The sequence below is a fragment of the Phalangium opilio genome, unplaced genomic scaffold (assembly GCF_054372755.1).
Source record: "Phalangium opilio isolate 3A_F unplaced genomic scaffold, DU_Popi_V2 ptg000025l_1, whole genome shotgun sequence".
Lineage (NCBI taxonomy): Eukaryota > Metazoa > Arthropoda > Arachnida > Opiliones > Phalangiidae > Phalangium > Phalangium opilio.
The window spans coordinates 3,796,610-3,824,078 of NW_028324156.1; the positions used below are offsets into that span (position 1 = coordinate 3,796,610).

Here is a 27,469-nt window from a genome sequence, read left to right on the forward strand (position 1 = left end):
TATAAAACCCAAAAATGAAACCTTGAAAATATTGAAATATTTTCCAAGTCAACGCTTTTCCAATTGAATGCCGACCATTTTGGGTTCGGTTTTACGGATCAGGATGTAAAAAGCGAGAGAGAATTTACGTATAGTTCGATATAAAATTGTTTTTTTTTTTTTCCTTTTTTTCGGTTTTCGGACGTTTTGAAAGATATCTGATACAGGTTGCAAACTCGTAGAAATTCGGCGGCACTTAGGAGTGCATGCAATACAGCTTTGAACGGAGAATTTGATAGTAGATTCGGTCGCCAATAGCAACCGTGGGATCAAACCAAAAATCTAGAAACTAAGGGTAGGAAAAGCGCGGACAGTTTTAACGAGCCATAGCTGCGCTGGCCAGATGGGAATAGCGCGCAAAGAACGGTTCTGCAGAACCAATATGGATAAAGTAAACTAGGGGTACCCTGGAATGGAAGCTACGTTAAAGCGCTCGTAGGAAACTTATAGTAACTGCTAGTTTGTTCGTACAGGGCGAAGTGTCATAGTTGCGCTCTACATCTTTCCCTCTAAGTTTTCACTCCTTTTCTTAAATCTCTCTGCAAAAACCGCATCACTCTTCTTTCATTCATATTTGCCAAGTAATGAATTGAATAGTGATGACCGACATCGTAAATTAATTAACCGACGTCGATATCGAAGTTTTACTGGAACCGACAATGATTTTAACCGATTATTTAAACTCGGCAAGATAAGCGATTGTTTAACCCCATGAAACCGATACTAACCGATTATCAACCGATTTTTACCTAATATTAACCGATTTTTACTTAAATATTAACTGATATCAACCGATTATTAACCGATTTTTACCTAATATTAACCAATTTTTACTTAAATATTAACTGATATCAACCGATTATTAACCGATTTTTACCTAATATTAACCGATTTTTATTTAAATATTAACTGATATCAACCGATTATTAACCGATTTTTACCTAATATTAACCGATTTTTATTTAAATATTAACTGATATCAACCGATTATTAACCGATTTTTACCTAATATTAACCGATTTTTACCTAATATTAACCGATTTTTACTTAAATATTAACTGATATCAACCGATTATTAACCGATTTTTACTTAAATATTAACTGATATCAACCGATTATTAACCGATTTTTACTTAAATATTAACTGATATCAACCGATTATTAACCGATTTTTAATTAAAAATTAACAAATATCGACCGATTATTACTTAAATATTAACTGATATCAACCAACTATTAACCGATTTTTACTTACATATTAACCGATATGAACCGATTTTTACTTAAATATTAACCGATATTAACCGATTATCAACCGATTTTTACCTAATATTAACTGATAAATGAACCTCTAACCGATTAATGGGTAAAAATCGGTGTAAATCAATCGATCCGAACCGATATATTTGTTACCGATACCGATATCATACCGGTGGTTTGTTGCTACCACAAAAATTTCCAAACAATATTACAACTACTTTCGAATCGAGATACAAAACCGGATTACCACTCCTAGGTACGTACAACAGTGTATCTATCATCCACGGTGCCTCCAAAAAGGGGGGGGCGGGTTCCTATCGATTTTGGCCCCCAACTTTTCTCTCTTTTGCACGGCGATAGTTTCGCGCGTTTGACGCTCTTTAGACGCAACCAAATGTTCCTAGGAATCGGGATTCGAGAGAACCTTTATTCCATGCAGGAAAGTCAAGCTGCTGCTGCTGGTGGTGGTGCTAGAACGCCGGCAGATTAGTAGTACCAGGGATTAGATAAGCGGACTTTATCCATTGAGAGGGACGCTGGCCAGCTACCGGAAGAACGGACACGCGAACGATCATACGGTGATCTATCGTCGTCGCCTCTATGAATACACGCGTGACGACATTATGACAAAAATGAAATAAGACAAACTCCATCCCGTCAAATAAATTTGAATATTATAACGCGTCCTGTGTGAAATACTCCATTTTTCCTTTTGATATTGTTATCTACGCAAATTTTCAGTGCTAATAACCTGATGTTTATCGGATTTCTAAAACAGTCCCAAAATGGGGTATGTTCTTTAAAATGTTCACTAAAAATCTCTTTTGCTGTTGTTGTTTTCTTTCTTATTAGTCCGTGGAACAATGCCAAAATGATAAATAATTTTTATCTGGTAGATTAGTGAATTAGTTTTTAAAGGGAGTATAAATTGCCAAGGTTAATATTTGTCCTTCAATTAAAATTAACTATTGAAGTTAAAACAGACGTCTCTTTTTAAATTTTACTGGACTGTTGAGTAATTAGCTCCTTTAATAGTAAGACGCTTGCTTCCTGACTAGCTGTTGTTACTTATATTTATTTATTTATTTACTGAGAGTAAATATGTGTGCATGATACAAGTGTTGCCAGTCATTTGTAACTCTTGCAATTCAACAGATAAAACAGACTGAAAATCTTGTAGAATTCTGCGTTCGATTCAGTAATTATAATTCAGTTCCAAACCTGAATACAAGATTTGAACGTACTGAACGATGCTCTAATAACAAATTACTGGCAGCCCTGAAGCGCGTGCGCAGTTAAAGTTAAGAAACGAGAGGGGAGAATAAAAATTTCTCTAGCCCCTTCAGTGTACATTAAACCATACAAATTAAATTAAAAATTAGTATAGTGGCAATAAAGAGAGTTTAAAAACTGGGAGATGAGATTCAACCAAACAAATTAATTAATACCATTTTCATTTTGTCACTTCAGTATCCCTTTGAAAATTCACTTTACTCCCACATCCTAAAACGATTTTAAAACAGGAATCACTATGGCAACCACGCAAAAGTCACCAGAATCATATTAGACCATTTCTTTCGGCGCTAAAAAAGCAGACTTCTAAGCTCAAAATAAAATTGCTAAATAAAATTCCAAAGTTAAACTTGATCTTCTGACTCATATTACACGAATAAACTAGATCACGCTTTGTGTGTATATATATATATATATATATATATATATATATATATATATATATATATATATATATATATACAGTATAAGCTCCATAATCCACGCTCACACCTCGTGCTCGCTATGAAGCAACAGCACCCAATACTATCCCCATATTGGTTGCAAAACTATTAGAGCTAGTGTAGTGTCATTACTTTACAGGGGCAAACTGCGCTGTACGTACGCCCTTGTTCCATTACGGCGCTGTTCATCGTTAAAATTCACTCTCGCGAATTGCAGGGATGCCAAATGGCACTACAGACGGGGAAACATTTTACAACAATGTTGGGTTGGTTGGGTGGGTTGTCTCACAATTATGGGGTTTGTAAAAAAAAAACTTGAATGGATTGTTCATCTTCCATGAGATATGGATTTTTTCATTTTTTGCTCGGTGGTGTTGAGGCTGTAACACACGGGACGTTTTTATGAAATATCGAAGGGTAGAATCTCTAGACAGTGGGGCGACTGGAATGACTGTAACACTCTTTCGCTCTCGAGGAACTCATTGAATAGGCGCCCGAATGGGAAGCAGAGAGAATTTATAATGGGGAGAATCGGGTCTTAGTTTGCATTGCACTGCACGGACTGCTCTGAAATGTTTTTTCGTGTTCCATTGGACTGCTCTGAAATGTTTTTTGTGTTCCATAGGGCTGCTCCGAAATGTTTTTTCGTGTTCCATAGGGCTGCTCTGAAATGTTTTTTCGTGTTCCATTGGACTGCTCTGAAATGTTTTTTGTGTTCCATCGGACTGCTCTGAAATGTTTTTTGTGTTCCATTGGAGTGCTCTGAAATGTTTTTTTGTGTTCCATTGGAGTGCTCTGAAATGTTTCTTGTGTTCCATTGGAGTGCTCTGAAATGTTTTTTGTGTTCCATTGGAGTGCTCTGAAATGTTTCTTGTGTTCCATTGGAGTGCTCTGAAATATTTTTTGTGTTCCATAGGGCTGCTCCGAAATGTTTTTTCGTGTTCCATAGGGCTGCTCCGAAATGTTTTTTCGTGTTCCATTGGACTGCTCTGAAATGTTTTTTGTGTTCCATTGGACTGCTCTGAAATGTTTTTTGTGTTCCATTGGACTGCTCTGAAATGTTTTTTGTGTTCCATTGGAGTGCTCTGAAATGTTTCTTGTGTTCCATTGGAGTGCTCTGAAATGTTTTTTGTGTTCCATTGGAGTGCTCTGAAATGTTTTTTGTGTTCCATTGGACTGCTCTGAAATATTTTTTGTGTTCCATTGGACTGCTCTCAAATTTTTTTTGTGTTCCATTGGACTGCTCTCAAATGTTTTTTTGTGTTCCATTGGACTGCTCTCAAATTTTTTTTGTGTTCCATTGGACTGCTCTCAAATTTTTTTTGTGTTCCATTGGACTGCTCTCAAATTTTTTTGTGTTCCATTGGACTGCTCTCAAATTTTTTTTGTGTTCCATTGGACTGCTCTCAAATGTTTTTTGTGTTCCATTGGACTGCTCTCAAATTTTTTTTGTGTTCCATTGGACTGCTCTCAAATTTTTTTTGTGTTCCATTGGACTGCTCTCAAATTTTTTTTGTGTTCCATTGGACTGCTCTCGAATGTTTTTTTTGTGTTCCAATGAACTGCTCGGGGCTCTCTCGGAGTGCTCTGAAAGGTTTTTTCCGCGTTCCATTTTTAAATCGAGATCACGTCTACCTCAGATTCACGTTTTCCAATTATCGGACGCTCGGTTTAATTTCCGCTCAGAGCAAAAACCGCGGAGCGATCTCACACAGAGCAGTCCAATAGAATTCGCTATTAGGATCACGGTTAAAAAGCAACGATCACGTGACACTTTCCTAAAGCTGTCCCTCTCGAGTTTTTTGGTTGATCCTTCAAAACCAACTCCCCTTTATAGAACCTCTATGAACAACCCTCCACTTTTCTCTTTTCGGGTTTTCTAGTTACCTACATTCGCACTAATGAATTTTGGAGGTATTTAGTTTCTGTTCAAATTTCTAAACCCAATGTGAATAAAACTTCTTCTCTTCATCCAGTCAGCACTCTTCCCATGCAGGAATGGTTTGAAAAGCGGGGAGGTACTCTTTAGTCATTCGCTAGTCACACGCATACTCTGAATGAATGAATTACGAATTCACTAGAGACATTAATCAGATTTTTTAAAAGTGGTGGAGTGTATTTTTTCTTGTTTTCTTTGACTCTATTGAAGTCGAAGCTGTAACCAGCAATTCATTCGGGCCATAAGCTCATAAGATATGTTCCATATAAATTTGTCACTGATTACAAACTGGAGCTTGTCATGAAGTGACGCAGGTCATAGATTGTCGTTTTTCTGGTTTTGGCGCTGTCAAAGGCTTAGTACTGCCTAAATAGGAAGATGGACTGCAAAACTAAACCAGTGTAGTCAATTCTCTCTTGTCGTTCTGATAGAACTAGCTCGAGCTGTAAGTCTCTCAGTAGCATTACGAAGTATAGGTAGTGTCATACTTATGGTCGAAATTATATGTCATAAACTTACGCTCAGGGTTAATGCGAAGCCACGCGACTCATAAACCAATTTCAAAAGATGCCGACGTTTCAACAAAGTAAAAAGCGCTAATTATTTTAAAACCACCGCGGCGGAAGGTTTCAAAACCTAATTAGGTATAATGTTATTACTGGAAAATGAGTTTTTTTTATGAAGTATAATCGCCCTAAAGTATTTTAAGAGGTCGGGGGAAACTAACTGCAGATTGCCCTCGTGATTAAATCTACCCCCACTGCATGAAAAACGTTATCTTACATGAACTTTTCTAAGTTTTGAATTCATTTTCTCGCAGGGTTCTCGCCGCGTCCAGTTGCGAGCCATCAAGACGCGGCAAAGCGTACCGAAACTTTGGAGGGAATCTTCCAGGGTACATCGTGACGATAAAGGTCCGGCGGGAAATCAAGGGCTCCGATGGAGAGTTTGTCCAAACCGGGGGAAGATGAGCGTGTCCGATTAATCGGATTTTCGCTAGCCAGTCCTAAAATCGCCAGCCAAAGATTATTGCACCGTCGTACGAAATCGAGCCAATTACAACCGCAGAATTTGACAATCACGGCCAACGGAAGGGTCAGTCCTAGACGAAACGATTCGCTGCCAACACCCTTGTCCGAAAAGGTCAAACTACTAAAGTTCGAATTCAACGAAGAAAACAGAGTTCCTCGCCTGTAAGTTTTCAAGGGACTTACAATTCGTTATATAGGGGAGGGGGAGAGTTAGGAACTACATTTTGAAGTAGTAGCGTTACTATTTCCTGGTGTAGAGATTGGACAATGTCACGTGACTGTAAGCGACATTCCCATTCACCATGCATTGATAACGCTACAAAATTCAGGCATGCCCAATAAACCTCTATTTGATGGGAGACACTTTGCACATCCCTTTAAATTTTACTTCCTCTATTCCATTAAAATCAACGCTAGACCTTTGAATCAAAGTCAGTATATAGTGCAGCAGTACAGTAGGCGTAAATTAAAAAACACCTGTTAACCTTCAACCAAGCCCATACTCTAACCAAGCAGTTACGCAATCCATGACGTCACATCTCTAGCTATACACAGATAGTTTACCCATTAGCTACGTTTCTCCTCTCCTCTCCCCCACATAACATTGCAGAAGCCAGCCAAGCCAGAATCTATTTGAAATGACACCGCATTTTCTCTTAAGTTAATCTCAATCCCGTTTCTTGCACTCCACAGATTTCACGAAGCGTATTTCTCCGAGATGGAAAACGGTAGTAGCAACGGAGTCGTTGAAAAGGTAGAGAGCTGTATAAGTAGTCCTGGAAGTAACTGCGCCAACAGCGATTCTGGAAGCGGTAGCTCCATCATGAACAACAAAATCTCACGCGAAGAGAAGATGGAAAGGATGAAACAAGAATCTCGCGACTGGTTCTCCAAAGTGCGCGAAGAAAACAACAAATGGAGACGCGGTTACTCCACTTCGGCCTTCGCGGACCCCGAAGACCGGATGCAAAAATTCTTCGAAGAGGCCCAAAAGAAGTTCTCTTCGGGCAATCAAGAAATATTCTCGCGTTTCATGCAAGAAAACAAGGAGAGATTCGCGGACATCTTAGACGATCAAAACCGTATCTTCTTTCATACGGACTTGACGTGCGGCCCGGGTGAACCGCGGTACCAGGGACCCAAGAGACCCAATAGTTTAGCTTCCGAATTCAGCAGCGGGACTTCAACCAATTCGGAGGAGTCGAGGTTTAACGATAAAAACGCAAATAAGTACGCTACGAACGGAGGTGGTGGTGGACGCTCGACCCCAAAGTTTCCAAAAAGATCGCCAATGAGTCCGGATTATTCACCGGGCGGCTTTCGGGACAAGGTTGTACCCGATCACGACCCCAACCCGACAAACTTTCTATCCTCACCAGTTAGGGTTAACCCAGGAAGGATGGGAACTCATCACTATCATATGTCCAAGAGCACCTTCGAGTATTGCGGGATTTCGAATAGTTACAGGTAAATTTACCAAGAGGTCATTAGATCATAAGTTCATAAGATATGTTCCACTGATAAGTTTGTTGCTGGTTATAAACTGGAGCTTGTCACGAAGTGATTGAAGTAGGTCATAGATTCGAGGTAAAGCGACATACGCCTGGTTCTGGTTTTTGGCGCTGTCAAAGACTTAGTAATGCAGACTAAATAGAGAAGATGAAGTCCTGCAAAACTAATTAACCGAGTGTAGGCTAGCTAATTCTCGCTTGTCGTTCTGCTAGAACTAGCTCTCAGTTTCTCTGCAAGTGATGGATCTAATGGTCTATTTTGTTAAGGGTTCCAATGGGCCACATCTTCGGGCTGAAATACTTCTGTTTTCTCAGCACCCATTGTTGTTTCGCGTTTGACAGGCCAGTTAGAAAGAAAATAACAACGGGAGACTTACAGGCGGGAGCTAAGCTAGTGTCTCCGGTCTTTTAGTAAAATGGCAAGATGTCAAAATATACTGACCTACAAGAGCTCTCTGGAAAGGCGCCAAATTCCATTTTCCCGCATTATACCCGAGCTAGCGTTAAAGACAACTTTTGAGGGTTATAGTTGTATGGTCTTTGCCAGAACACGAGAGTTGCGAAGGTGTCTACTCGAGCGTGGAATTCTACCAATTTTTCTTACTCTCGTGCATACGCGATGATCCAATGGTTTATTTATAGGGAACTCAAAGAGGCATTCCACGTAGGCCTAGCAGAATGATTTAATTCTAGCTGACTTTATGATTTCGAGCTAATTTTAGTTGCCTTTTTCTTTTTGGTTAATGAATTGTAACAGTCAATGATCTTTAAATGGCTTTTCGGTACTAAAGGCTAAAGAGAAGGTTTCGGTTTTCTTCTATAAACATGAGGGTGGGGTTATCTTTTAAAATACTGGGGTAGCGAAAAGGGCCTGATAAAAAAGCACCATTAATTGGTCTAACCAGGAATACATACAGCTACTTGGAATTACTATGCTCCCATGTTAATTTCTATGATTTCGGGTTTTGTGGGTTTGCCGGGCTTGAGAACTTACTACCCCTCACGGCATCTAATGCTGACGTATTTCTAACTGTGATTTCATTGGTAAACAGATTATTTTCGGTGTAGACTTAACTAGAACCATTCTTAATCCCTGATTAATTCCTTGATTATTTCCGCGACATTTCAGTAATGGTTTTCCTTTTTTATAAGAACCAAGATATGTCTAAAAATAGCAACGCTACCATTAAATATAAGCGAGCACCTTTATCACAGATCATAAAAATCATAAATATCGGAAGTATATAATACTTCTCTTCGTCATTCTTCCCAAAATCGGAACATTTAGAGCAAGGTTACTAAACCGAATCACATACACGATAAATAGTTCCCTCATCATTACTCTATTAGCGTTTAAATATTTGGCAAGACGCGCTCGTGCATTTCTGTCCCACGTCATGACGAGGTTTGTGGGATGATTGCTGGGGATTTAGTGCCAAACAATTATAGATTTCACCTTACGGTGCGATGCCCATTTGTAGTTTGATGAGCGGTAAAGCAAACTAAAAGGGTGAGCCTGGGAAGAATGACGTTACATAACTAAAGCATTAAGAGGATACAGAGTGTCATCCTTCTTTTTCGATTATCCCCTTCTGTAAATATGCATTGATTATTGAATATCTATCCTTCTGCTATCAAAAAAGAGTCCAAAAGGGCCGACGATGTAGGCGTAGAAAACTAATCAAAACAATCCATTGAAAATATACGCGTTTCGCTTCACCCAGTAAAGTTCCATCTTGCCCTCCTTATGTTCCATTTTACCCCTCCCCCTACAGTGAAACACCAAAGCTATTAACCATTGAGGAAAACCTCCAACCAATACATAGAAAAGGAAAACGACTCTCAATTTTTCAAGACTCGGGGTAAGATCGGTTAATTCCGGATCAATAGAAAGGTCTCGCAAGACGTCAACAAGTCGATAAACATTAAGACAAGAGCGGGTTGCGCTGGAGCAGAGGGGAGGGGGAAGAAGTAGCTGATCCATTTTTCAATTAGTTCCGTTCAATTCCCGTACTCCTTAAGCCTAATTAACGAGGTGCCCCTTTGTCAAAAATGAAAAGGGAATAGAAACAAACGACGACGGCTGTTCGCCAAAAGGAAATGAATGTGAATCGATCCAAGTGGTACCATCACCGCCCCAAGAAGTACTCCAATCCGAAGTTACAATACCACATTCTCTATCCCCTTATCAACTACTAGAGCCATGAGATCATAAGATATGTTCCATAAGTATGACACTACCTATACTTCGTAATGCTACTGAGAGACTTACAGCTCGAGCTATTTCCAGCGAGAATTGAAGTACTACACTCGGTTTGTTTTGAAGGACTTCCATCTAGGTCCTATTTAGTCTGTACACTAAGCCTTTGACAGCACCTGACCAGCGTCGCTTTACTTCGAATCTATGACCTACCTCACTCACTTCATGACAAACTGCAGTTTGTAACCAGTGACGAACTTATGGTGACCATATCTTATAAACTTATGCTATTAGCTAAAGATAAACACGTTTAGCTTTGGGGTTAATCTACTTCGCACTATACCACCTCGAGCGAGTAAGAACAAAGATTGAAGGCAAAAGAAAAAATTCGAAGAATCACGGTGCCTTAAGGCTGCGATGGACCATTTCAGGCAATCACTGAAAATGCCATTGCGAGTACGGTTTTGTTTCTAGATTAAAGGTAGATACCAAGCTGCTGTAAAGTTTGGTTGAAATAGTCCATAGTATTGAAAGAATTCAAAAGAAAAAGGTTCTCGTCTAGCTAACACATCTCTTTCCTGTCAATAACAAACACCCTTTCAGATCAGATGGGGAAGGTTTTAGTTTTAACTTTTAGAAGCTAAATTCCAAAGTCGGAAAATCGAGAAAAACAATAGAGGTGACATTATCGGGAAGTCGATAAATTTGTCCAAAGGAACAAAACGGTTTTGTTTGACATTTCGCGGCAAAGTTTTAAGCGATTAAAGTGAAATAATAGTTTTAAGAGAAGTTTGCGGGTAATTAAGCGTGAATAGAGATAGTATACTGTCGCGGCAGAATGTTGGAAGATTACCTCATTTGGATTTTAAATGGGTATAAATTTATCGATTCAAATCTTTATCTGTCTGTATCGATTGAAATAACTGTTTTAATTACAACCGTAATTGGAGGTGATTAAAAGATTAGATTGCTGGCGGATAGGTGTTAAATTCCATTATACCAAATGATAATAAATATATTATAAATATTCACATTACAATTTCGCATCGCATCGCGTCGCATCGGTTAAGCTAGGAGCACATTTAACATGGGACAACTTCTAGCTAAATGGTTACATATCAAAAACTAAGCGACCTATTCGTTTTTTTTTAAGGAAACATGAACCGGAAGTGAAACTAAATTGTGGATGAATGAATTTTTTCCCCTATCATTTCTAGGTTTCATACTGAACAAATTACAAGAAATTACGAACATGGTTACGAGAGTATCTCGGAAAGTGAAGATGAGGAGGATGACGAATGTGAATCGGTCGAAGACGCGACAAGTACGGCGGGAACCGCGTCAGAACTGGACGAAGAGTCAATTACTACCCAGGAATTTGATGCCAGAAGCGACTCAGGGTGTTTACTAGCCGCGGAGGTACCATTTTCTTTCCCCTAAACATATCCAATGAAGGGTCGAAATTAATAGTTATTCTCTTTTCTCAATACATAAGTACGAATCCAAGAAAGACAAAGTCCAACAAACGCTCAATAAAATCGCCACTGAACTCCTAACAACCGAGAGGACGTACGTGTCCATTCTTCATCTACTTGACCAGGTCTTCGCGTTTAGAGTGGACCAAGAGAATCGCGTCCACAATATGTTCTCGCAGGACACCGTGGCTCAAATGTTTTGCAATTTAAAATCCCTGTACAAATTACATCATGATTTCTTACTGCCCTTATTGGAGGAACGTCTGTCCAAATGGGATTCCGAGCCTCGCATTGGCGACATTATGAAAAACTTCGCGCCTTTTCTCAAAATGTACACAGAGTACGTTAAAAACTACGACAACGCCATGGGTCTCATCAATTCACTCTATCAGAAACAACCGCATTTTGCCCAAATCATGGACGACATTCACGTGAGATGATTTAATTACCACTTATCATTTGTCAAGTTACCCTTTTACAAAATTGGTAATTTATTAACAGACAATGGAAGAATGCGGACACTTAACTTTACAACATCATATGCTAACCCCAGTGCAAAGGGTGCCTAGATATCAACTTTTACTAAAAGGTACGATGATTCTGGTTAATTCTAGCTTCAATCCATTATAACCCCATTTTATATGACCTTGCAGATTACTTAAAAAAGTTACCTGAAAACTCGCCAGATCGAGCAGATACCGAAAGTAATTTTAATTCAATTTTGAACTTTTAAAATATCTAAAAATCAAATTCTTTGCAATTTATCAGGAGCCCTGGAACTCGTTTCAACAGCAGCTATACATGCCAATGAAGCCATGAAGAAAAACGTAGGGATTCTTTTTCTTTTTACTAAACTTTGCAAATTTACGATAAGGCCAGGAATACATCAGCTACTAGGAATCATTGTGTCCCGTCTTTATATCTATTCGGGTTTTTGGGATATACCGGGCTTGAGACTTTACTATCGCGTCACGCCTAATAATTCTGAAGGAGTCTTTCTAACTGTCATTTCATTGGTTTGTTCCTAGGCGCGCGTGCAAGTGTAACGAGCAAATTTAGTATAAGCCTACTTTTACACCAAAATATCACTATGGCTGGTTTTCCCCCACTTTTCCCCTATTTGTAAAAATCTACCTGGTTGGTTGAAACCCTCGCGCGCAAACCGCGATACTCGGGGATTTTATAAAAACCCCGAGTGAACTCGTTTAGTGGCCCTATGGGCACACGTGACCGCAAAAGAATGAGAAGTCCAACACCTGACGAGAGGAGGAGAGAGTTGGATCTGGAGCTAAAGAAGAAGTTGGTCAAGGACTGACCCATATTGCGTAAACCTAAAATAAAACTGTGCGGTCGTATATACTTCTCCGCGTCGACAAATAAATTTAAATGTGCGGCCTAAAAAGAATTCTCCACTCAACTAACGGAATCAACTTAAATATCTTCATGACGATCTACCTAATCATCTTCAGGGAATATTGCTAGCACGCGTATCGCGAAACCATGAGTCACAAAACTTACATACGATAAGGGTTAACCAGCCAGAAACTTAAATGTTATTCTTATTTTAAATTCATTACTCTAAAATCTATTTCAATAAACAACACTAATTTATCTGTTAATAAAGGTCGAACCTGTTCTCAATAGTTTTTATCTTAATTTAATCAATAGCTATAAGCACAATGCGAACATACTAACTTCATTAATTATTATAACCTTACCCTAGACACTTTTAATATTAATATTTAGATAAAGCTTTTAGTTTTAATTCTAGTATAAAGAAGTAAAGAGAAAAATATGTTCCACAAGGTGCAACATGAACCTAGATAGATTATTCGCCAGGTAAAATTGCCTATAGTCTAGCTCCTCCCACAAAATACGCCTAGATACGTTGAGTGAAAATGGATGTAACACAATTATTCCTTTTAGCTGTATTCATTCCTGATAAGGTAATTTAAATATTGAACTGGAATTTTACAGGATAAAATAAAGAAACTTTTAGAAATCCAAGAAATGATTGGAGGAGTAGTGGATCTAGTCAGTCCCAGCCGGGAATTGTTAAAAGAAGGCAAGATTATAAAGATATCAGCCAGAAGTGGTGATCATCAGGAGAGACATTTGTTTTTGGTAAGTTTATCTTTGGATCTGATTTAATTACTCAATTGGATATTAATTAATTAACTAAATTATTTAACGAACGCGATAGTTCAACGACCTATTACTACTATGTAGTCAAAGAAGGATAGCAAACCGTGTTGTTTCTGGACCCATATTTCGGGTCAGAGCTCGACTAGAAGTTGAAGGTTTGACAGTAGAAGAGGGAGATAATTTAGAAACTGCGAATTCCTTTTACGTAAGACACGTTGGGAGATCGGTAGAGTTATATACACAGTAAGTTCCCACGCCCCCTTGGTAATAATTACTTTTATAGTAATCTAATAATTTTATATTTAAAATTACATAGCACTTTAGAGGAAAAACAGAGATGGATGGAGGTGAGTTACGCCAGATCAGCGAACTTAAGACAATCATTAAATTAATTACTTAAAGAGAAGTGTTCCAACACAAAGGCGGGTGGTAGCTCTTTTAGCTTATTTCCCTCGTGCCCGAGTTTACTATAGAGTGGTACCAAGAAGTGACATCTAGTTTATTAGGTTGAAGGTATAAATTGGCCACATTTCCAGCTTTATCTCCAGCAGTCCAAACGTAGGTCCGGAGTTAATCCCCGCCGCCTCTAAAGTACAACCAGCATCTCATTGGTACTTGAAAACTCACGTCAGCGCGACGCCAATGACGAAAATTACGTATTTTCCGACTGAGGAGTCTAGGCGAAATAGCCCGGCCTCCTTTTACGTCCCCCTTGCATTTTGAAAGGGGGACTGGGACTATGGCGCGCGAGTACTTAGGCATCTTATACCTTCTCCCTAGTCAACTAGACATCACTTCTTGGTGGTAGTAAGATATAAGGAGCTACGGGGACTTGACGTCAATATCGGTGTAGTCTAAATTGTATGGCCTGAGCTAACGACTTCCAATATGGTTGCCAAATGGGAGGGTATGACGTCACGAGAAAAATCGTAGTAGCAGACTACACGCGGGAGGGTAGTGCCTCTAGCGGTGCTTCTTGTCGCGAGGGAAATAACCCATGAAGAAGGAGATACGACCTACCCCGCCCTTGTGGTTTTTGCGCTTCTCTGTATGTAATTAAATGGAACCGTCTATAACAAGAGTGGTATTTACAGGCGTTTGCGAAAGCAGTTCACGAACTAACGAAACGCAAGAGTTCACTAAAATCACCGGAAGGTTTAGAACTGGGGAAACGCGCCCCGACATTCGTTAAGGTGGAATCAGTAACGCATTGTATGAGTTGCGGTAGACATTTCAACGCTTTTTCCTTCAAATGGAAACACCATTGCCACGCTTGTGGAATTGTAAGCTTATTTCGTACCCATCACCATGATAGTACATAGTTTTAAATCGGCCCTACCTACTATGACGCAGGTGGCGTGTGGCAAATGTTTAGTCCATAAAGTTCAACTTCCATGCGAGAAGTATCGTAGTTGTCGAGTTTGTAATTCCTGTTACGAGGCATTGGCCTCGATGAATGGTGATGATTCCACTTTAAAATACGCTACGTCCCCGACGGCCATGACGCCTGATTCACCTCCGTTGTCCGGCAATTTTGGTTCTCTCGAAAGTCCAGTTAGGCATAGATCAGTTTTGGATGTAAGTTGAATTATATACCCTAATTCTTACAATTTTGTACCTGCAAATAATATATACGTGGTTTTTTTTTACAGGTTAAACCTTTAGACCAGTCAGTGGTTTGTAGCTACTTAAACCTAAAAGCAAGAAGTCGGACGTGGATTAGGAGATGGTTCGCGTTACACGCCGACTTTGTACTATATTCCTTCGCTTCAGATCGGGTTGGTTTAAGTTTATTTTAAAATAGATACCAACCCCAACTAGAAAGATGTTTTGTTCAGTTGCGAGTCCATTTAAAAATGTTTACCCTAACCATGCAGGAATCATTGTGCACTAGCCATTTTCAGTCAACGTATCTAGACGGATTTTTTTGCGAAGAGTTAGACTAATAAATTTTAACACGGGAGGGAGATATGGGGACACAATGATTCCTAGTAGCTGTATGTATCCCTGGTATAACTTAAAATAATAACGTTTCAATCTATTTTCATAGGAGGAGCGAGCCCTAACTTCAATGCCAGTTCCAGGTTACACCGTCAATGTACCATCCAAAGGGGAGAGTGGTTTAGACGGTCGCGATAATGTTTTTAAAGTTTCTCATCAAAAGAAAGTCTACTATTTTCAAGCCAGTGATTCATTTGAACTTGAAAGGTAATATAAAAAGGGTTATAGGGTAATGGCAGAAGGGGCGGGGCCTCAGACGACCCCTCCCATATACATCTACATGGTGGAGGATTTTATGAAGTAGAAGGCTAGTGGGGGAATAGAGATGATTGGGTTAGAGGACGTCTGACGTTTTGTAGGAGGGGTTTATCACTTATTGCCTTGTCCCTATAGTAACACAAGTTTATAAGATATGTTCCTTCATAAGTTTGTCACTGGTTACAAACTGGAGTTTGTCATGAAGTGATTGGCGTAGGTCATATATTCGAGGTAAAGCGAAGACGCCTGGTTTGGGAGCTGTCAAAGGCTTAGTAAAGACTAAATAGGACCTAGATGGAAGTCCTGCAAAACTAACTAACCGAGTGTAGTTATACTCAATTCTCGCTTGCCGTTCTGCTAGAACTAGCTCGAGCTGCAAGTCTCTCAGTAGCATTACGAAGTATGGGTAGTGTCATACTTATGGTAGGAACATATCTTATAAACTTATGATAATAATTAAACATAATATTAAATATATAGAAATAATTCTCATCCCAATCATAATTACACCTATACTTCGATACTAATTAAGTTTTATTTATTTTTGTTTAATTAGGTGGGTAGGCGCATTGCAAATGGCATCAAGGGCGGAATCCCCCAGTTGATAAGTTTAATAATAACACGTGAAGGTCGTGACGTAAACTTCCAACACTTAACATAGAATCGTTTCCGGTTATATATAAATAAAAGTTGCTAGTCCTTAAAATTTTAATCCCAAAGATTAAGAACACGTGACAAAAAAACCATAATAAATAAAAATGTAAAATTGTGTACAATTCTTTAAGTTCTGTGATCATATACCGGTAATATAAACATTTTTGTTTTGCGAACAACATATGGACTAGAAGAGAGAAAAACGTGGAGAAATGTGTTGCGTAAGAAAAGATTTAATAGGACTCTATAGGATATCTTTTAAAATGAAATGTTGGTTTTGATTTAAAACAAAAGAAAGAAAGAAAGAATTAAAAATAATATTAACTAGTTAATAGGATAAAATTTAAGCGCATTATTATAAAGTTTTTAGCTTTTTAAGTTTTTACCTGAAGTCAGGTAAAAGAAAATTAAAGAAAGGCTTTATATGAACATTAAAACATTACTTAAAAAAATGTTTTCCCGCTTAAGACAAAAAAAAAAGATTATTTATAAATCAATCAATCTAAGAAATCTCAATGAAATCATTGATTGAAATGAAAGGATTTTAATTGCCAGTTGACTGTTTATACATCGGGGACAAAGAAAACAAACGTTCGCTCAAATCATATCAGTTTAAAATAAATTACTAAAAAAAAAAAAAAGAAAATACTGTGTTTCTTTTAATTTAATCATGGATTTCGTATTTGATATCAGTACGTTTTAACTGATGTATTGTCGGTTGGAGACCTCCCAAGTTTATTACAAATCTATGGGCTAATCTCCAATACTTTTTATGGGTTTGTAATGCCTGAAATATTTCGGGGGTATAAGGTCATGTTGAAAACCCAAATAATCAAAACCAGGAATATATACAGTTAATAGATATCATTGTGTATAGCCATTTTCACTCAACAAGACGGGGTAAGAAGGAACAAGAGGGGGGGGGGGGTATAAGATGGAACAAGAGGGGGGTATAAGATGGAACAAGAGAGGGGGGTATAAGATGGAACAAGAGAGGGGGTATAAGATGGAACAAGAGAGGGGGGTATAAGATGGAACAAGAGAGGGGGTATAAGATGGAACAAGAGAGGGGGGTATAAGATGGAACAAGAGAGGGGGTATAAGATGGAACAAGAGAGGGGGTATAAGATGGAACAAGAGAGGGGGTATAAGATGGAACAAGAGGGGGGTATAAGATGGAACAAGAGAGGGGGGTATAAGATGGAACAAGAGAGGGGGTATAAGATGGAACAAGAGAGGGGGGTATAAGATGGAACAAGAGAGGGGGTATAAGATGGAACAAGAGAGGGGGGTATAAGATGGAACAAGAGAGGGGGGTATAAGATGGAACAAGAGAGGGGGGTATAAGATGGAACAAGAGAGGGGGTATAAGATGGAACAAGAGAGGGGGTATAAGATGGAACAAGAGAGGGGGGTATAAGATGGAACAAGAGAGGGGGTATAAGATGGAACAAGAGAGGGGGGTATAAGATGGAACAAGAGGGGGGGTATAAGATGGAACAAGACGGGGTAGTAAGATGGAACAAGACGGGGGTAGTAAGATGGAACAAGACGGGGGTAGTAAGATGGAACAAGACGGGGGTAGTAAGATGGAACAAGACGGGGGTAGTAAGATGGAACAAGACGGGGGTAGTAAGATGGAACAAGACGGGGGGGGGTAAGATGGAACAAGACGGGGGTACCTTATCAAGCATGGTATACCCACAAAACCCACGTAGAAACTATCATGGGAGATATGGCTACACAATTATTCCTATTAGCTATATGTATTCCTATCATAAGGCATACCATATTAAAGGAAGCCCTGTCATTGGTTAGAAAAAGGGCACGAGAATTTCCTCGTTGACAAACACGTGCCGCTTCTTTCAACATGGCCGGATATAAAATTGAGTTTCTGCTCTTTGACCCGCATCGTTTACCAAAAGGCTTAATTAATTAAATAAAATAGTTAGGCCTATTAAGAAATAATTCCCCTGAGCCTAAACATGATTAAAGTCTTACAAGATCAGTCACAATGACGTTGAGAATGTTATCCCTCAATGGTAGCCTAGTAGCATCCCATTTTATTAACTCTAATTCACCCATTCTGTAGGAGATTATACCATATTAACTTAAAATATAACACGACTTAAGGTTTTAAGGTAACATAACATACTTTGTCACTAAGCTTTTTATATGAGATATATTTTCCCGAGCTCTTTCGCAACCTTTAGGATGGATCTCCCCGCAAATATGAAATGAATCAACCCAGTTCAACGCCCCCTGGAGTCAAAATCGCGTTTAAAATATGTTTAAACCTTAGGCCAATAGGGAGCTAACAGTTCTGACCCTGAAACGTCACACCCTTCTATCTCTTACTGGAGTTTCATCCCCCCTAGCGGTTGGAAACAGTATTCTACACGCAAAAATGCCAACCAGAGGGGGGGGGGGGCTGCGTGACGTCAGACTATTCTCTTCCCCCTAGCCAGTTGTTAGCTCCCTATTAAACTATAGTCTAATACCTCAATTGGTATAACAGCGCCCCCACACATGATATCACAAACTAAGTCTCCACTATTTATAGATATAGTCCTGCATTTCAATAAAATAAGTATGTTTTTTGATGTAGGAAATAGACACCTGCCTATATACATACCTAAGCATATTAAAAGCAACGGTATTTCTTAAGGAATTAGGCCCAAAACTGGTTATATTTCTACGATGTAAACTCTTTAATGTTAAAGGTATTTTAACTAAAACCGTATCATTTTTGATATCCAAATTTATAACCAAGATAGATTTCGTCAAGTTGACTGGCCAATGAAATTCATCAAAGATAATGCCACCAAATATGCTTGCAGCTTCAACAGACGTGAATTTGTGTTTATTTCCCGATCTATTACACGTAACTCGAAAGTTGAAAGCGTTGTTGCCATTTTGCGTTGCAGTTTCATTAGGTATCCTTATATTCAAGATCGAACACCAAATTTTTAATTGTCTAGGCCAATCAATCTTACTAAATAAGTCTTTGAAAAAGTCTGGTACTTGTTCTTCTGTTGGGGGGTAATCTGTACTGGTTTCGGGGTAAATTACCAAGAATACTCGATCGGCACCTTTTAAGTTTAATACCTAAGTATTGTTAAGTTAAAACAAATGATGAAAGCCGCTGCGTCATAGCGTTGCCTACGTTAATCAAGGCCTGTGCGCGATGGCTTAGAAGGGGGGGACTTTTAAGAACCGCGACTTCTCATCTTCTCCCTATTTTAGCGCGAGATTTCATTGATAGCTGGACCGAAACGCGCGCGAAAATGACTATTTCAAATTAAAAGCGCGAGAAAATGAACATTTCAAATTAAAAGCGCGAGAAAATGAACATTTCAAATTAAAAGCGCGAGAAAATGAACATTTCAAATTAAACGCGCGAGAAAATGAACATTTCAAATTAAAAGCGCGAGAAAATGAGCATTTCAAATTATTTAGGTCCAGCTAATAGCGCCTCAGGTGAGAGAATTTAGCAACTTAAATTGCCAAAATAAAAATCGGCGCCGCGCACAGGCCTTGATTAACGTAGGCAACGATTATAGCAAGCAAGCCACGTGATCTAAGGCTTAGTGAAGCCACTACTAAGGTGCATAATTGCTAGCCACAAACACTGAAGTGTATTGCAAAAATTAGGTTTGGTATTTGGGTGTGGATGGTACATTGAAGTTACGTATAACCAAGCTCAACTTAATGATAGTATTTTAGAATGTGAAAAAATAACAATGTCGGTAATCAAAAGCATCATGCCAATGCAGGGTACAAGTTAAATTCAAATCAAGACGCTAGTTTCGGCATACAAAAGCAAAAACTGCCAACATCCGTATTAAGATAACTACTCTAATAACGCAAAAATGCATTGCTAATTGCAGCTGTACCTCGTCAACGTGTAATAACCCCAAACAAAGCCCACAAAAAACCCAGACGGCACTATTTTAGCCTCAGCGCAGCGTAAAAATGCCCACAATAAATAAGCCTTGGTTGCGTATACTTACATCATTAACTTGTACGGTTTGCGGAACTTCTATCAAAACTTGTCCTCTTTCTTCCGATTTTTGCGTCGAACCGTTGAGTTTTTCTTTACATTCTTTTAACAGTACTTTTTCAAATCCGGGAACCACAGTTAACATAAATAAAATTCCAGAACTCATCGTTACAACTTCTCACAACCAAAATCCGCAAATTCCCGCAATGATCCTCAGATTCACTAGCAGACGCCTTCTGTGTGGATCCTAAACGAGAGGTAAGGAAATAAGCATAGTTCATGGCCAACTCGATCACGCGCTTACGAACGCAAGCTGTAATATTTTTGTCACTTTATTTTCCAGCACTTACATTAAAATTTTATACCATCCAACAATTATTTTGGCCAAAAGTATTTTTTTTTTCACATAAAATAATAATTAGAAAACTTTCAAAATAACGGACCCCGACAAAAAAAATATTATTAAGAAATTCCTACTACCTATATATAAGTTTTTAACAATGGGTTCGTAATAACAGTGTTAATTAACTACTATAATTAATTTTTACGTTAATTTCACATAAATTTGAACGTTATTTATAAAATTTCTTTTTTGTTTTTAACTACAACGGGGGGATAAAAAAACAATTAAAAACAATATAATCATTATAACACCATTAAAGATATAATTTACTATGAACACTGTACACAGTATCAAATCTTATGGTAGGGTTTCGATAATTTGAATATTTATTTAATTAATTATTAATTAGAATTATTAAAAATTTAACTCGCGGTATGTATGTTTGTTTATTTATTTATTTATTTGTTTGTGTATGTGTATGTGTGGTGGAATGGAGGTAAACAATGACGAGTGTGAAATATATAATAATTATTTTTGGCGCGAAAATTTGCATATACCGCGATTAAACTACCTAAAAACTATAGAATATTTTATTTTAAATGTTTAAGATTAATAAAAAAAAATTATTTAAAATTAAAACCTTATGTTTAAAAAAAGCAAAACAAAAATCTTATTTACAAAGTTAATACGCGTTTTTTTATTTAATTTTAATTTTTAATGATATGATGTAATTGCAATTAAGCCTTCTAAATTTGGTTTTAAAAATGCTTAGTCATTAAAAATCCTTTTCTACATTTAAGCCATGATTCAACATCTTTTTTTCTCTATTTTTTCGTAGAGAAGGTAAAGGTTAGTACAAATTTAAAGCGACATTATTATTTAATATATATTTATGGGTAAAAACCCGCGTACAAACATTATATAGAGCTGTATAAGAATTTATTTCTGTTTCATTTAATAGTTATCAAGCTAAATTACGTATATTTTACCAAGCACTGTTAAATATGGAAGACTCGTGAGAGGCTTAATCAAGCTATAGCGGATTAAAATTAACTTAAGAATTAATTTAAGTTACTAAGAATATTCTAGACCCATCCTCGTGTACTTCGTGAAGTCGTTGAAGTTGCTAATTTATTTTTTAATAAATTAACTACTCAGAATTAAATATTAAAATGAAAGAATATGTTTTGAAGAAAAATTAGGAAACAACAAACGGGGCGGAGCTTCTGAAGCCTCCTCCCATTTACATCTACACGGTGGAGGATTTTATAGAGTAATGTCAGTTCTACGTATTCAAACGTCACACCCTTCTATCTCTTAGCTCAGTGTCATCCCTCCTACCAGGCGCGTACAGTATCCCCTCTTACAAAAGCGCGCCTAGAGGGAGGGATACACAGTCTACTCCCCCCTCTACCGACACTACTCTATAAAGTAGAAGTCTCGTGGGGGAGTAAAGATGATTGGGTAAGCGGAGGTCTGACGTATTATAGGAGGGGTTTATTTCTTCCTGCCGCTACCCTATTAGCAGACGAATTTTTTACTAGAAAGTACGCGAGGATGATACTTTGTTCTTAATAACGTTAATTAATTCTTGCTTAACCCCGAAAGCGCCATAAAACCAATCCGAAATACGTCGAAATTGTATGGTCACAACTTCGAAACATTTTTTATATTTTCTTTAATTAATTTCGGATTTAAATCTTGGGTGCGAATGCAGTTATTTTGATGAGGGTTACGTATAAATATTAATAAAAATACAGTTTATATTAATCTCCAAAAATAGGAGACTTTTAAGGGGGGGAGGGGCTTAAGTTTAACACTCGAAATTTTAATTGGTTTTGCAAAAAGACATTTTCACGTTAAGCTAAAAAAAATTAAAATTGGTTAATTGTTATTGGTCGAAAAACAACGTGCTGGATTTTACATAAAATCCAGCCCAAAAAACTTAAAGAAATTCAAATTAAAATAATAATAATTCAACTAAAGTCAAATTTAATTTTCGATTTACGTAATTAAATTTAAATTTAACTTTAGTGATTTGTTGTAATTTAGTAGAACAAAAATCTCAAATGGAAGACCTTCGATTTTTTTCTCTCGTATAGGTATATATTACGTAATTTGAATATTAATTAGTTTCTGCATTATTTTTGTTTATTTTGTTTGTTTAAAAATGCTAAGAAAAATACCCGTTGTAGTTTTTCCTTTTTTAAAATTTCTTTCATTTGATTAATATTAATATTAATATTAAATTGTGCCATTTTTCATTTTAAACATTAAAATTTGCGTACGAAAAAACTTCTTAAAGGGGGGGGGGGGGAGGGAAGCCATGACAACATCTGATTAAATATTAATTAATTTAATTTATAGGCATATATTTTTTAAGTTCCCCTCACTAATAACATAATTTTTTTTTGACTAAGTTTTTCGCCTATCAAATATTAATTCTCTCTTAATTAATTTTTCTCTTTTGTTATTTAAAAAAACGGTCGTAAATTGTTAGGCCCGAATTTTCAAATATTTGCAAATGGAAGACATAGCTTGTTGCTATTTTCATTTATTGATTAAATATCTTACCCCTTTTTATTGAAATTTGCCAAAAATTTGCTTTTTTCCCCCCACAAATTCACTGACTTACACTTCCGGTGATCATTTCTCCACTTCCGGTGTTAATCCATTCACTTCCGGTATTCATTTCTCCACTTCCGGTGTTAATCCCTTCACTTCCGGTATTCATTTCACCACTTCGGCACATTGGATAACGTCGCAGTCTCTTTTTATTTCTTTATTTTTTTTAAGTTAATCTGTCGCAAATTACTTTAAGTTCATCTTAATTAAACATCAAACATTAATTTTAAATCCCCCCAAAATTAAACTGCGATATTAAAAAAAAACCAAAAAATAAAATATTTGTTTTTTTCCCCCATCAACATTTAGTTCCTCAAAATTAGAATTAAATTACCGGAACTAAAAAAAAAAGAAACTAAAACTGAATTTAATTAAAAACCGTATTAAACAGGTGTAACGCTACTGGGACCTTCCTCTTTACGTTTCCTAGCCCGAATTTCTTTTTGGATGTCAATATCAGGTCGAAACAACAACTTGCAACGCTAAAAAAATAAATAAATAAAAATATAACGCGGGAAAGCGCAATTTGGAAATCAAATTACTACACGTCGTATATTTTCAGGAATACAAACATCTAATAGGAATCCTTGCGCCCCATTTTATATCTCCGATGTTAATATCTACGAGGGTTTTATGGGTATACTGGGCTTGAGAACTTACTATCCGTCACGCCTGATGTAAAAAAAGGGGGTAGGCAACGCTCAGCATCAGGATATAGAGTAATTTCTTTCCCATATACGGGACTTACGAGGTTACCGCCCCCTTTTCGGATAGTTGTTCTGCCAAGGCTAACGAGCGCGTTCGACGACAGGGAATGTCAGCCACTAACTAAAGGCCGCCGACAGGTTATGGCAGCGCCCACAGAAATACCTCTCGTAAATCCCGTATATGGCAAGCAACGTCATAACCCTCTATCTCTTACCTTAGTGATATACCCCTTCCCAGGGGCAAATAGTATTCTCTCTTACAAAGTTGCCCCCCCAACGTTGGGGATACACAGTTCACTTTCCCTCTCTACCAAAATTACATCCGTCTCTGCACACTCTCGTGATACAAAAAGACTACAGCGCAGGCGCCAAAAAGCGTGATGGAAGGCAAAGTTTTACCCCCCACCCCCGTGTCTTTCCCTCTTAGTTATATCGCAATGGTCTATTCCGACGGCGTCTTTCTACCTGCAATTTCATTGGTTAGTAGCAACACGAGTTCCTAGGTGACGCGCAAGATATAACGCGCAGCGAGATAGATCATTGTTATATTATAGGTAAAATTTGTCATACATAATTATTAGTCTAGCTCCTCCCACAAAATCAGCCTAGATACGTTGAGTGAAAAAGACTGTACACAATTATTCCCATTAGTTCTATGTATTCCTGGTATGGAATATAAATGAAATGAAAACTTACTGTTCGAAAATCTCCGGGGGTGACATAGAATATGTAGATGGCATAAAAGGGAATGCAAAGCATGGATGAGAGACCAAGCATCCATCCTATGAGTTCACCCCACCACGGATAAATGTATCCTATATAATCTAGCCGTTGATACTGTATCAGACTGAAGAGGAAGACACCCTGCAACAAAACATACACCCAAAACCATAAGTTCATAAGATATGTTCATTCCATAAGTTACAAACTGGAGCTTGTCATGAAGTGACGTAGGTCATAGATTCGAGGTTAAGTGACGCCTGGTTTTGGCGCTGTTAAAGGCTTAGTAATGCAGACTAAATAATTAAGAAGATGGACTGCAAAACTAATTTACCGAGTGTTGTCAATTAATTCTCGCTTGTCGTTCTGCTAGAACTAGCTCGAGCTGTAAGTCTCTAGCGTTACAAAGTATATGTAGTGTCATACTTATCATGTAACAAATCTTATAAACTTATGCCAAAACCTAAGGATTAAAGATATACAGTTTCTAAGGCCTATTATTTCCATTTTCCCGATTTTTCAAAATCCTTGGGCCCCGCACCCAAAAGAAGAATCACCTTCTGCTTTTGACACTAGAAGCTTAAATATTCGAGAGCGACAAAAACCCTTTTATATTTAACGACGTCTTTGCCGTCGCCGCCACTATGACGCTGATATTTACCCCCTTCATTGACCCCGTAAGTGACCCCATCACTAACTTAAGCCTAACAACCTAAAGGAATCGAATTTCTATTTACGAATTCGTCTTTAGACTCAGAAGTGTACAAGAAAGGATCAACAAACATGATATTTAGGAAGTAAATAAAATGTTTACTTACAAAGCAAACGAGAGGTGTGAAAACGACCCAGCACAGTTTCCACCAGGCGCAAGGATAGTATCCCATCATGTCTTTCAAATTTTCGTAGTACCGGCTGACGCCTGAAGTTTTAAGAAATAGGCTTAGCTCAAATGCAATTAAACATATAAATAATTAGACCAGACTAGGTCTAGTTCCTAATTTGCAATTGAACATTGTTTTAACAGAGTTAGGCTTAGGATAATTTTAGACCAAAATAGGCTTAGTTTCAACGGTTTAGGCTTAGGTAACAACCCAAACTTTTAGAACCAAAATAGGCTTAGTTTCGAACTAGCAAATGACCTATTTACAACACTTTAGGCTCAGGTAACCAACCCTAAACTTTAAACCAAAATAGGCTTATGGTTTCAAACATACAAATGACCTTTTACTACAATTTACGCTTAGGTATCCAACTCTAAATTTTAGACCAAAATAGGCCTAATGATACATACCGTACGACCAGGATATAGAGATGACCTCGAAGAATATTAGAAACAGTAGCGAGATACCGCTAGCCGCGTAGGTGTCAAAGAGTTTGAAGACATAAATCCCGCCCTGTCAATTAAAATATAAATGGCGTCAATTAAGATTGCGACTTAATTAAAGCCTAGTTTATCAGCAGGTACCATGGTCTTACCTGCGTTACGAAAGAGAGTCCGATGATGTACGAGACGAAGCATACTGCGGCGATAAAGAGTTCTTTATGTGGTCGTAACACGCGAGGCCATTCGTCCACAACGGCAGTGATAAAACCTTCCATCGTACAAAACTTTACCAAAACAGAAAAAACATAAGTATTATTTTTTATCCATTTCACTCCTAGCCCTAGTGAAAGTCGTTTTAAAATTTCGGTTTCGTGGAATAACCAACAAAAACCCAAAACTGGATATATGCCTAGTTTTCTGAAACTCAAGGATGACACTAGACAGAAGTTAATTTTCTCTACAACCATTGGTCCGTAACAATTCCTCCATGTTAATAGCTTGCTTATGCTTAAAGGGATATACAACGCGAAAGTTAGGGTGGTAGGGGCGTGTCAAGAACTATATTTTGAAGTAATAGCGTTACTATTTCCCAAAGTAGTGATTGGGCAATGTCACGTGACGCTAAGCGTGCCAATACCCCATCCCAATGCACTGATAAAGCTCAGAAATGCACGCATGCCCAGTGGAGAGTTCTATTTGATGGAAGATAAGCTTGACATAAGACCCGCAATTACATAACACATTGTACATTCCTTTAACCTCCGTACACTAGTAATTAAGTTTGTGAAAATTGTTACCCAGTAATGGTAAATACTATTTAACACTTTCGAGTTCTTATCAACCTTTGAAACATTGATACGAACAATATTTCAAAAAATAAAAACTGACAGTTGAAACCAAATAATAAACAACAAAATTGAATTTATATTTCTTTTCTTCTGGTTGTCGTCAAATAGGCTTAACAAAATAAAAAAGGTCTACTTCATGGATGCCACACGGACTTAACACTTTGTTTAAAAAGTTGCCCGGGGGGTGCATGGGAAGTTGAGAGAGCGGGTTGTTTCTACTTTGTCAACGCAAAAAGGGAGAGGGGAGAGACGACGACGGGATCTGTTGGATAGGCCCAACCAATACCGTGTATAGCCGTTCGTGCCCGCTTTTAGAAAGTGAGTACTGTACGAGTACTAACTAGGAGAGGAAATCCTTTGGCGGCCGTTACAGGCAGGATGGAGATCGTGGGAAAGAGCGGTAGTACCATCTCCGCGAAGGAGGCCATGGAGAAAGCCACCAGGCGACCCCAAAAAACCGCCAATGCTATAATGTTGTCGAAAAATTTAAATCGATGGGCTTATGTGGTGTGGTGTGGTCATGCGAGGTTCCATATTGTACAAGAGATTTTTAAGAATAAGAAAAGGCGCCTTCGTCCCGATTAAAAAGCCTGTGCACGTTCGATTTCAAGTAACTTCTTAAGTAAAGATGAAGAGCTACGCGTCAGGAA

The 27,469-nt window shown here is 38.0% G+C and overlaps 3 protein-coding genes and 1 long non-coding RNA gene across 6 annotated transcripts in view; 1 reads left to right on the forward strand and 3 right to left on the reverse strand.

The window, feature by feature from the left end:
* Positions 1–14,801, reverse strand: part of LOC149691840 (uncharacterized) — a 52,293-nt gene extending 37,492 nt beyond the window's left edge. Inside the window, exon 1 of the long non-coding RNA XR_016383513.1 lies at positions 14,676–14,801. This is a non-coding gene — a long non-coding RNA (uncharacterized LOC149691840). The remainder of the gene's footprint in view (positions 1–14,675) is intronic.
* LOC149691843 (FYVE, RhoGEF and PH domain-containing protein 2-like) lies at positions 1,400–16,839 on the forward strand. Of its 2 annotated transcripts, none has more exons than XM_089869281.1 (16): positions 1,400–2,089; positions 5,795–6,167; positions 6,699–7,472; positions 10,934–11,135; positions 11,212–11,622; positions 11,693–11,780; positions 11,845–11,895; positions 11,960–12,018; positions 13,169–13,315; positions 13,395–13,579; positions 13,653–13,683; positions 14,431–14,619; positions 14,690–14,914; positions 14,989–15,114; positions 15,387–15,544; positions 16,152–16,839. In XM_089869281.1, the coding sequence occupies exons 2-16, from the start codon at positions 5,914–5,916 to the stop codon at positions 16,198–16,200; spliced, it is 2,949 nt and encodes a 982-aa protein (XP_089725407.1). In that variant the 5' UTR covers positions 1,400–2,089; positions 5,795–5,913; the 3' UTR covers positions 16,201–16,839. The 2 variants fall into 2 exon arrangements, with proteins under 2 accessions (XP_089725407.1, XP_089725408.1); XM_089869282.1 differs by lacking the exon at positions 1,400–2,089 and adding an exon at positions 5,006–5,419.
* On the reverse strand, positions 16,771–20,488 carry LOC149691844 (tRNA (guanine(6)-N(2))-methyltransferase THUMP3-like). Its single transcript, XM_089869288.1, has 7 exons — positions 20,263–20,488; positions 18,885–19,357; positions 18,751–18,820; positions 18,405–18,511; positions 18,251–18,335; positions 18,038–18,175; positions 16,771–17,036 (listed from the first exon to the last, which is right to left on the reverse strand). Exons 1-7 carry the CDS (start codon positions 20,416–20,418, stop codon positions 16,914–16,916), a joined length of 1,152 nt encoding a protein of 383 aa, XP_089725414.1. The 5' UTR covers positions 20,419–20,488; the 3' UTR covers positions 16,771–16,913.
* Positions 20,489–22,892: 2,404 nt separating this feature from the next.
* Positions 22,893–27,469, reverse strand: part of Gat (sodium- and chloride-dependent GABA transporter) — a 34,672-nt gene continuing 30,095 nt past the window's right edge. For both annotated transcript variants that reach the window (XM_089869286.1, XM_089869285.1), the window contains 5 exons: positions 26,124–26,255; positions 25,939–26,041; positions 25,466–25,566; positions 24,624–24,791; positions 22,893–23,702 (listed from right to left, as the gene is read on the reverse strand). In XM_089869286.1, the coding sequence (XP_089725412.1) occupies positions 23,604–23,702; positions 24,624–24,791; positions 25,466–25,566; positions 25,939–26,041; positions 26,124–26,255 (603 nt within the window). In that variant the 3' untranslated portion in view covers positions 22,893–23,603. The remainder of the gene's footprint in view (positions 23,703–24,623; positions 24,792–25,465; positions 25,567–25,938; positions 26,042–26,123; positions 26,256–27,469) is intronic.